The sequence below is a fragment of the Meleagris gallopavo genome, chromosome 11 (genome assembly GCF_905368555.1).
Source record: "Meleagris gallopavo chromosome 11, MGAL_WU_HG_1.1, whole genome shotgun sequence".
Taxonomy (NCBI): Eukaryota; Metazoa; Chordata; class Aves; order Galliformes; family Phasianidae; genus Meleagris; species Meleagris gallopavo.
Window position 1 is genome coordinate 2,082,029 of NC_139414.1, and position 11,499 is coordinate 2,093,527.

Genomic DNA, 11,499 nt, shown 5'->3' on the forward strand with positions numbered 1-11,499 from the left:
ACCTCCAGCAGCAAACCCACAACCAACAATACAACCAAAGGCATTCACAGAGTAGATCTTAGCAGACTCAGGAGAGAAACCTGGGAGATACTAAAGCCTGGTTCCTCACGATGAGTTGGGCAATGTTATGGTTATGTTATTTATACACTTATTTAGTATTTGTAAAAAACAGCCCCACTGAAATGAAGGAGTGTCAAGTACTTGGAAATTACAATGTATTGTTCAAGAAGTACATGACACAACTGCAGACTGCTGGAATCTAATGTAATGGTTCTGTATGCACCTCTTGGTAGTTGTAACTACAGCATATATCAAAATCACTGCTTCATTACACTGAAAATCACCATGTTTGTATTCTAAGAGACAGCTCCTCTCCTGTATATAGTGTATATAACATGGGAGATGACGTGTCAAAAAGTTGGAATGTTATTATCATATTGCAAACTAGGAACAAAGGGACAAGAAACCTGAAAGTGTCAAATTGTTCAAACTCACAGATTAAATCTGTAATGGACAGGAAGTGAAACCAAATGTCCTAAATATGCAGATCTATTCGTTACTTGTTTTGTTAACATCAAAATCAAATAAACAGTGACATGGGTTGGAGCACAATCCAAATAATGTCACTGCATACTGGTTAGATTGATCCAGAGTCACAGCTGCAGTAGTAGCAGCATGTGCACCCAGTAACATGGACTGGATTTAGCTACATGTCAATTGCTGCTGGAAGTGATCACTGTAGGAGAAAGTGAGCAGGGTCACTACTTTTGCATATCTCTGCAATTTCAGTGAGTAATATTAAATCCCTTTTTCACAGCCAAATTACTTGGATGGAGGAAGATAAAAAATACGCCACCTTGCTACTGTCAGTCAGTAAAGGAATTGGAGGGCCCTATGCATGAAAGGAAGTTAAGAGGCTACTCAAGTCACTCTTCTAAAAGTGCATGAGAGGTCATTCCTAAAAGTACCATGTCCAGTAACATTGGCACTCACATAGATTTTGTGCTGCTGGTGGCGGATGAGGAGGTTATGCACCATGCCTGCTTCGTGGAGATCCCCAAGGCGGATCATGTCTTCCACCCCTTGGGCAGTGGACGGGTCCATTGGGCGAACCATGTGCATGTTCCGAGCTGTGATCCAGTGCTCCTGAAAAAAGAAAGGCAGCATTTTAATGGGTTATGCTGTTACTTAGTGGCAAATAAAGGAGACTGCCATGTTAGACCAGAATGATTTCGAGTTCACATTACATGCAGCATACTCTAACAAACAGCTGACTGAAATCAAGAGGTGTGCTGCTCCACAGGACCAGATGATTTAAAACCCTAGACAAAGCCATTCAGGTGGGCTCCAGACATCACAGAATCACAGAATTACTTGGGTTGGAAGGGACCTTAAAGATCATCCACTTCCAACCCCAGCTGTGGGCAGGGTTGCTCCCCACCAGATCAGGCTGCCCAGGGCCCCACTCAGCCTGACCTTGGGAAACTCCAGGGCTGGAGCATCCAGACCTTCTCTGGGCAGCCTGTGCTGGGGCCTCACCACCTTCTGAGTAAAAAGTTTCCCCCTAACATCTAATCTAAATTTTCCCTTCTTTAATTAAAACCATTCCCCTTGATTATAAGCTCCCTTTTAAGTACTGGAAGGCTGCAATGAGATCTCCCCAGAGCCTTCTCTTCTCCAGGCTGAACAAACCCAGTTCTCTCACCCTGTCTTCATAGGAGAGGTGCTCCAGCCATCTGATGATTTTCGTGGCCCTCCTCTGGACCTGCTCCAACAGCTCTGCATCCCTTCTGTGCTGGGCGCCACAGGCCTGGATGCAGTCCTACAGGTGGGGCCTCACGAGGGCAGAGCAGAGGATGTGGGATGCATGTTGTCCAGCCCCACTGACTTGTACATATCCAGTCTCATCAGGTGCTCTTGGATTGCTTGCCCTTACAGTAGGAGAGGTTTTGCTCTCCTGATCCCCACCTAAAGGTTCAGGTGAGAGATGTGGGAAGCCTGACATCACCTATGTTCACAGTGCAGTTCTTCCAGAGTATGTTCAAAGTAGGGATGAAACTGCAGTCCAGCTGCCGTTAGTGGGATCATGATTTTATCAAATTTTGGGATTGGAGCTTGTCTGTTTCCTGCTTTAAGCTACCTGCTGATAACTGCTACCTCAAGAAGCTCTAAATCTTCATACTGTTGGGATCTCTGGATACTAGGGAAGTATCACCCTATTCTGGCCTTATTTTTATATTACTTCTTTCAGTTTATCCTATCAGCCATTATCAAAGTCAGACTAGCTCCAGTCTAGATGGAGCTTCAGTCTGACCCAGTATGGCCTTTCTTCTGTACTTTTTACTTTTGATTTTTATGTTCATCATTTGCAAAAAGTTATAGGGTAGCCCACCTTGCCTTCATCATCCTCCAGCAAGATCCGTCCTGAGTCAGAGTCCTTCACAACTGCCCCAATAGGGACATTAAATTCACTGTTTGGATGAGCTTCCAGCCACACATGATCACCCTGGGGAGAAAAAAATCCAGTGTCAAGTAAAATGACATACTAAATGCTGTGTAGTTCACATGCATTCATTTCTTGGTCTTAATTTTCTTTTGATTTGATTGTTTCTGGACTATTTAACTGGACAAGTTCTCACTGTCTGCAGGCAGTACAATCTAATGGTTATAGCACTGAGACCTTAGCTCCACATTTTCCATGGAACATGACTGTGGCCAAGTCATCAGGCCCAGTTGCCCTACAAGAGAAAATGACTGAACAGCTTTTACAAGGACGGTGACTGCACAGCTCCACTACCTCCCAGAGGCTGTGGGACGTACAGTGAATGCTGACAAGGTGCCTTGGTGTCCTCACATTAGCTTCGGTATTCTTTCAGATGAGATGCTTCAAAACAAAGACATTACCAGGTGAAAAAAGGATGAACAGACTGAGTGCCTGCTCTGCTGTCCTCTGCTGGAGGAAAGGTGTGAGCTATGGCTGACCTTTCCTAGGAATGAGTACCACCTTGATGTTGCCTGAACTACTGCCCTGTTAGTACTCCCAGACCTCAAGAGTGCCTTCTCTTGTTCCAGACACTAATTCAGATTGAAACAAAAATTTACTGCAATTGCTAGAATGAAAATAGAACATATGTAAACATCTATAAATGTCACATAAGGCTACAAAGAACGTTAAAGTGCTCTGATTTGCACTGAATAAAACTACAGAGGTAATCTGCACTTTCAGTGCCGCACCTTGTGACAGAGGTCACCAGCACAGCCTGGCTAGCTCAACAAGGCATGGTGCCGTTGCATTTTCAGTCTGGACTGATACCTTATGTTTTTTGATACTGGGTTATTTCTGCTTTTCTTTTTGAGATGAATAAGGATGTTAAAGTCTAACAGGCTAATCAATAAATCATAGCAAAGGATTGGACTTACCTTTCTGAAAACGACCATTATGTCTCAGATCACTGTATGCAACCTGCAGTCCCAAGAACAACACAATATTAGGTCAGAAAAAGGCTCAGGCTTTCATTAGAATAGGCAGTGGAGTGAAGATACTTTCTTGTAAAGAGTAACAGCAAAATGCCTTAAAGTCATGCTGCTTATTGATTGCATTAAAATGAAATACATCATAATAAACTACCCCAACAATTAAATCATCTACTCAAAGCAAAAATCTGCAGATCTGGAGCTCTACCACATCAGCCTAGAGATGCTTGCGACCACTAAGAAGTCCATGTGCATAGTTCCCTGTTGTGATCCATTGCACAACAGAGTTACTTTGGCCTGCTGAACCAGCAGTTCAGTTCCTAGAAGTGGCTGGCCCAGTGACATGGTTAATTCATGCTCTCCTAAGCTTCTTGGATCCCTCAGAGAATCCCAGCTTGAACATTTTGCCATTTAGAAAATAACATCTACAATTAACTGTCCTTGGTTGGACTGAGAGTGGTTGCCATGAAGGCATGGACAGCAAAATGAGGAACTGGAGGGAACCACAATAAAATTAGGAGCTCACAATTGAAAAGAATAGTGAAATGTCCGGTGGCCAGAAGTCTACACCACTGCTTTGCTTAAGGGGTGACACTGTTTAGGTTGTGTTCCTTAGAACAACCAGGGAACCAAAATCTTTAATAGCTGCTTCTCACCCATAGGCTACAGGGGCTGGATTTGGGGAGCAGCTCCAGGACTGTGGTTTGCTGGCTCCCATTCTTGTTACAGCATGAAGACCTTTTCCTGTGTTGAGGAAATTGCTGGCCAAGACTCTTCACAAAGTTCACTTCTTAAGTTTGCAGAGTGTGAAAGGTTTCAGCTGAGAATAAACTCTAAAAGTAGACTGCATTTAAAAACCTGAGTTATCTCTCCCCACTCATGTGCAGACTTACACAGTTCACACAAAGGACACTGAGGAATGAATTAAAACATAAAAGTTGACCACATTATTTTAGTGGTTGCTAATGGTGAACTGTCTTTCAAACTTCCACTGTGCAGACAGTGCTGAATAAACCTCAGTAACAGCTGAAAACTCCTTGCAATAACTTGAGGATGGCATAGTCCTTCACTCTCCAGTATATTAGGAAAAGTTTATTCTCCAAAAGAGAGGTAAAGGGCTGGAATGGGCTGCCCAGGGAGATGGTGGAGCCACCATCCCTGGAGGTGCTCAAGAAACATTTAGATGTGCTAAGGGATATGGTTTAATGGGAAATATTGGTGACAGGGACGGTTGGATTGGATGATCTTGGAGGTCTTTTCCAACCTTGGTGATTCTGTGATTCTGTATGACAGATTGGGAAGCATTCCTCTGTAGCAGAGTGCACACCTTAAGGATACATATGTTCTATTAAACATAAGCTGGGTGAGGTCATGTCTGCTGATCCTGTGCTAAGCAGTGAGTCACAGAGCGGAGTCCCTCCTGCTGGAACTTGAGGAACAGCATGAGTACAGCCGCAGAACTGCAGCATATACCTAATAACAATTTCATTTCATTTGTCCTTTCTTCTGCTTGCTGCTGTTGGCTCCAGCTCACTGCAAAGTGAAGTTGATCCATCGCCCAACCAAGAGGTAAAGTTTATTTTTCCCTGTTCTCTCTTCCTGCTAGCAAGAGTCTTTCCTGCACATAAGGTGCTAGAATAATCTGTGATTGAGTGGCTGCTGTGCGCCCAGGTCTCCACAACCTCACATCACAGCCTTCCAACAGCTGCACGGCCCACTCTGCTCCTTTCATCTCTATACAGGATCTCTTCCTCTACCACACACCCAAGGTTCAACTCAAAGTTCCTAATGAAATGCTTGCAATAGGCAAAATGTTCCACAAAATGCTAACCTTGGAATAAATAATTCCATTTCTACTCTTTTTTGATCTATTATCACTGTCATTTCCTTAGCATACATCTGAAGCAAATTTTACAACTTCCTGCTTGGATGATCTCAGTGAAGACACTGAATATATACATCCCTTCTGTACATTCCCATCTGATGGCAAACCTCCTGTAAAGCATTTCACAAGACAAGTGGACACTACAGGACAAGGAACTGATCTCTGGTACTTATTCTAGGCAGGTCCATGATCTGGAACATCTGCTCCAATTTTATCTCAACACTTAAATTCAAATTTCTTATCTTCTCACTGCATTTGGAGCAATTATTTTGTTCTAGCCCCAAATTAAACTTGTCTAGATTTTGGACAGGTTCTCTGGAAAGTTTGAGAGAAACAACCCTAACCCTAACCCTAATTTCACTTGTGAAATCTTATGGATAAAATTTATAATAACTATTTACAATTCTGTGCAATACTGTGCACACATTTTATGAGAGCTACGCAGATTTCATTATTTTTCTGACGTAATATTTTCAGCCATTTAATCATCTATCTCCATTTTGTTGTGGAGCTATGGAGGTTTAAACACTTTATACATTTACCCTTTGTTTTAATTACTAGAAAAGTGTTTTAAGCCACCACTTTGATTTTGGAAATTCATGCTCTTGAAAAAAGAAAAACCATCATTAAAATACACGTAATGAAATGAAGTTTGGGGATGAAGTTGTTTTTTTCTTCATGTTTCAATAAAGTCTTGTATTCAGTGTTAGACAAAAATTTTGTAGTGAGAGAATGAGGGCTCATTTTATCATTTGCTTTCCTGTAGCTGCCAACTTTACTTACCTGTGTTATCTGGGAGGTTACAAATAGCTTCCATAAATTACAGCCTTAGCTATGGTGCATAAACCACCTTTTCTTCAAACTAAAAAGAAGGAGCAATTATAGTCCTAAATGCAAGATAGTGCTGCTGAGAGCATCACATCCATGTCCTAAGCACTAGGAGGGCTGCTACGGGAGCAAAGTGGAAACGAGAAGTGCTTGGCAAGCAGCATGCCCTGTTTGTGGCTGAAAAGGTCTACGCAGTAGCATGGACTGAACAAGTTTCTAAGTCCAGAACAATGGACCACTTCCAAATAACCACAAAATACATTAAAAATAACCAATTATCAAAATTAGAAAATCCCAAGGATTGTGATCCCAAGGAGAAAAATAAATGGAAACTTCGAGAGATGACAGACTACTGCTCTAAAAGTCCAATGCTAAAACATGTTTTAAAGCAGAAATTCTAACTGCAGTTTTCACACGTGACCCAGTAACAGGAAGAAATGTGGAATGTCACACAACGTGATGTGGCACATGGAGGACCTTCAACTTCTATGTCCCCAGCACAGTGCCTGGTGACTACATTCAGAATTCCCTGTGAGACGAGGGCTACCTCCAGAGACAATTCTGAATTTCGGCGCACAACATCTGCAAAAAACTTAGCAATGCAGTGTTCTTTCATAGAATCACAGAATGGCCTGGGTTGAAAAGGACCACAATGCTCATCCAGTCCCAACCCCCTGCTGTGTGCAGGTCACCAACCAGCAGCCCAGGCTGCCCAGAGCCACATCCAGCCTGGCCTTGAATGCCTGTAGGGATGGGGCATCCACAGCCTCCTTGGGCAACCTGTTCCAGTGCCTCACCACCCTCTGGGTGAAAAACTTCCTCCTAATATCACACCTAAACCTCCCCTGTCTCAGTTTAAAACCATTCCCCTTGTCCTATCACTGTCCACCCTTACAAACAGCCGTTCCCTTCCTGTTTATACGTTCCCTTAAAATACTGGAAGGCCACAATGAGGTCTCCCTGGAGCCTTCTCTTCTCCACGCTAAACAAGCCCAGTTCCCTCAACCTTTCCTCATAAAAAAGACCTTTCACTTTTTTTCTGTCTTCTCTTTCAAGAAATAAATTCCATCTTTCCTGATCACTTTTCTTACAGCCACATCCTCATATCTTTACTGACGATTTGGCAACTGGATGTGTGCACTAACCTCAGGGTGTGGTGACCTGTGACATGAGCAAAGCAGGGTGGTACAGGAGCACTGTATGTAGCCAACAGGTGGGCTATGGTCAGTAACAGGGACTCACAATCACTAGAGAGTTTCTAACCTGAGCCAGAAATGAGAATACTGCAGCGAGGTTGAAACGTCAGCCCAGAATGGAGAGGGAGTGGTGCAAGCCAACATGGAGAACGGCTGTGCTGGATCAGGTCAGGGCACATCTACCTCCAGACCCATAAGTAGGTGTATGGGGTAGAGATCCTCTATAATCCCAGGGTTTGTAGATTCAGCACCAAAAATGCTTATTTCCAGTCATAACTGAGCACCCCCCCAATCCTGCCTGAGTGGCAGCCTTCCCGCAACACCTGGCTCTTCTGCTGCTTTTCTTCCCAAAACAACGCGGCAGCAAACCGACCTAGGGGATGGAAAATTACCTCTCCTGAAGAAATCTTCACTGTATGGCTTCAGCAGGTTAGTTCCCTGTTTTTCATAAGCATGAGAGTAAGAAGGAAAGGGAAGGTGAAACTGGCATTGGTGCCAGGAAGGTTTCTCTTGTTGAATGCCACTTGTCTGCTGCACAGAGGAGGAAATAGCTGAAGCACGGTTATTTATTGCAGGACTTTGCCCCCAGTTGAGCGTATTGCCATTTCCAAGTCAGGTGTTCCAGTAAGCAGGACAGCTGATTCTTGCCTGGGTGAACCTTAAACTTCAGTCTCTCCTCTCTGCGTGAATCCTTTCAGATTTCTGGAAACCACTCCCAAGAGGAAACCTTTAAGCATCTGATCTTAGCTGCTCCAGCACCACTGACTTCCCTCTGCATAACTGTTAGCTCAATGGAAATCAGGCTCTCATCTCTCATCCCTCCCTTTGGTTTCCTTTTGCAAGGTCAGAAAATGCACATCAGTTGCTTTCTTGTGGGGACTGTGTTTGACGGTACCTACAGCTGAAGGTGGAAAGTGCTCATGGAACTTAATTGAAATACCAGTGGGCACACACCCATCTAAAGGGACTGTGATTTCTGGTCTGTTTAAGTCATCCTGGTTTTGTTCTCATCAGTTGATTGCCTACCAAACACTCTGTCCCTGTGTTCCAGCACAGTCCAAGTTAACTTTCTGTAAGTCAACTCCACTTCTTTCTTTCCAAGTGAGGACAGGACAGCTCTGAGTTCCCTGCTGTCTCGTTGCTCCATACTGAGAGTAACTCTCTGCCCCTGAGTATACCATTAATTTCCAGCCCAAGATGTGATGTCCAGGAAAGAAAGAGAAAGGCAGTATGCCTGCAGTAAGGCAGATGCAGGGCTCCTCCAGCTATAGCAAGCACCTGGGAGTATGGCACATTTCATCCTTGAACTGCAAGCCCAAGCACTGGGATGAGTTTTTTACAGATCCCTTAAACTAATTGTATAGCCTTCCCTCAAAGTCTGTGCACAGCAGTGGTTTGCCTCACTACGCACTAATGCAGATTTAAATCAAATTTAGAATGTGCAGCAACTGTGAATACATGCTGGTATACCTAGTGCTTATTTTCTTGTTTCCTAGGTTTAATTAGCTACAACGTGTAATAGGAAAGATAAGAAGAAGCCTCCATGTCTTGGGATTCCTGCTGTAGTTCCACATGGGAATCAGAGGTCAGAATTCATGCACAGTGAAAAAGAATTGGGAGTAATTTGTGTTATACATTACATATCCACATTACATATTTGTATTTTAACGTTAGCCTCCTCTATGTCTGCTATAAAACTTAAGCAAATAAACCTCAGATTATTTAAGTTTTATAGCACAAATAGAGCGTAGGCTCTTAGGGCTCAGAGGCTTTCAGAGAGAGGCAGGAAACTACAAAGCAGAGCTTTCTTTAACTGTGCAAATCATTCTTAAGGATTTTGTCTCAAGACAGTTCTTCAGCAGGCTTTTATTTTAGAAGTGTATGTGCTCTGTGTGATTAACAAAATCTCCTCAAGAAGCACTGAATTTTTAGATGTAGGTCAAATATCAGAAAATCAAAGTAAACACCTTTGGACTGCCAAGATAGATGTCTAAAAAAAAAAAGCTTTTTGTGCAATTAGACTGCAGGAAAACAAACAGACAAACGTGCCACATATGATTCTTCAACAAACGAAGCATACTTGCTGAAGTTCCAAATGCAGCTTGTTTTGGGGCAGAGAATCATATTCTAAAATAGAACATTTTCAATGCTTGTGACCAAGGCACAATGGCAGTATTCTCTATTTCAGAGATAACCAAAGTATTCCTGTCCTAGCAGAATATGTAAGCATGTATGAGATGGGAACACGAGGAACTCAAGGAGGCCTGAAGGAAAGCACAACTCATGGTGTCATCACTGAAATACCTATTAGAAGGGAGATGGATTTCCACAGTTAAGTCTAGATGTACTCAAGTGGCACAAACAAATGCTGAAGGAGCAGCAACTTGGTCTCCCAGGCAGAAGCAGCCTAGGTTCTTTATAAAGCATGTGAGTACTGGGCAGGCAGCTTGCTGCAGGCTTCTCCAGCAGAAATGCTGGAGCTCAGGTTTGAGTCACAGTATCAGGAGGTAGCAGGGATCAGGAGGTTGTCAGGGGTGAGCAACTCTGTTTACTGCTGAAGACAATTTGGTAAGGGACCCTGTGAGGCACAGGCACATTTGTAGCTGTAGTTAGGTGTAGCAGGGGCACTGGAGTAATTTGTAGCACGCTCATAAATAATGCATTGAGAAATGCATTAATTAAAATCAGATAATCCCTAGTGAAATTAATTCTGCTGTTGTGCAGAACAATAGGTCTCCCCAGACAGATGTATTAACAGAACTGCATCTTCCTGACAGCTTCCTAATTAAGAGATTGATGCCAAGATCAAAGGGTTTAATTCGCACATGGTACTTCCTCTCACATTTCCTCTCCAGACAAATCAAAGCAGCCTCATCATTCTCACATCACCCAGTCCTAGATGCCAAGCATAATTTTATGTTAAACTAGTTATTTTTATGCCGTTTGTGGGGGGATTAGATATAGCAGTTTCCAGGTTAAACAGTTCATTCGGAAGCTCTCTGTCTATAGTAACCGCCTTCTTCTAAGCAGATTTGTAGCCTTAAGTCACTGATGTCTGTTAACTCTGAAGGGCACACTGTGGAGAACAAAGCAAACTAAAGAAGTACGTACCAGAAGAGGATTTTTCAAGTGCATCCCTTGATTGTCTTGAGCATTCTGTCCTTCAGGGAAAGGCTTATTTCATTCCAGGCAGTTCATGATGCTGGACTGAGGCAAACTGGTGAGGCACTTGGATCTGTGTCATTACACACCTCCACACTCGCCAAGTGTGTGCTGCTTACTCTGCTTGCTAGAAGACAGGTCACTCTCCTGCACTGTGCAATCCCATTATGGTCTGAGTGTCACTCCATCCTTCCTTTTGGGATGCAGCCAAGAAGGTATTAAAGGAATACGTTACAGGTCAGTGAGTGCCAAGTTCTGGCTCACGAAGGACGAAGACAAGCACATGCAAGCTTGCATGCTAGTGCACACACACATCTTGGCTGCAGACCTGCTGTCAAAACTGACGTCGAGTTATTCACTGTTACTGAGATAAGGAGGTTGCTTGATACAGTGGTGCATGTGGGGATGTCACAGCACCATCCTTGTGGGTAGCTTTCCTTTCTGAGAGATGGGAAATTCATCACATTGAGGAAGCAAAGCCTGCTCACTTTCAACAAATGCAGAAATTATTTTCTCATCACTGCAACCTCACTGCAGCTGGAATTTGGGACAATGGCTTGACATCATTGCAGAACATGACATTTTCATAAATATCTAATTTTCAGGGATGGTTACCATTGTACTCTGATCCTGCTTTACCTGGTGGGCTTCTATGTTTCTTAGGCACTTTGGTACTATTTCCCAGCACCTCAGTGCACATTCAATTTCTTTTTTGGTAATTTCTGTTTATTTCTCCTCCTTATTTTCTATTCTTTTACATTTTATTTCCTACTTTAGTGCTTTGTCTGCAGAGAGCTTCACTGATTGTATTGTTATGAGTTGGATTAAAGTCGTCACACAGCCTTCCATTTAATTTCTTTATGGAAGTCAGATAAGTGAAACAGTAGGAGCCTCCCATCAGACACAGGCACATGTGCCTCCTCCTAGAAAAGATCTCAGTGAAACCACACAGAG

At 43.2% G+C, this 11,499-nt stretch overlaps 1 protein-coding gene across 1 annotated transcript in view; it reads right to left on the reverse strand.

Moving 5' to 3' along the window:
- The window catches only part of MYO7B (myosin VIIB), a 49,435-nt gene extending 41,508 nt beyond the window's left edge, over positions 1–7,927 (reverse strand). The window contains exons 1-4 of the mRNA XM_010716615.4: positions 7,776–7,927; positions 3,421–3,463; positions 2,393–2,506; positions 994–1,146 (exon numbers count right to left, since the gene is read on the reverse strand). Of these exons, the coding sequence (XP_010714917.2) occupies positions 994–1,146; positions 2,393–2,506; positions 3,421–3,438 (285 nt within the window). The 5' untranslated portion in view covers positions 3,439–3,463; positions 7,776–7,927. The remainder of the gene's footprint in view (positions 1–993; positions 1,147–2,392; positions 2,507–3,420; positions 3,464–7,775) is intronic.
- Between the last annotated feature and the right edge of the window lie 3,572 nt (positions 7,928–11,499).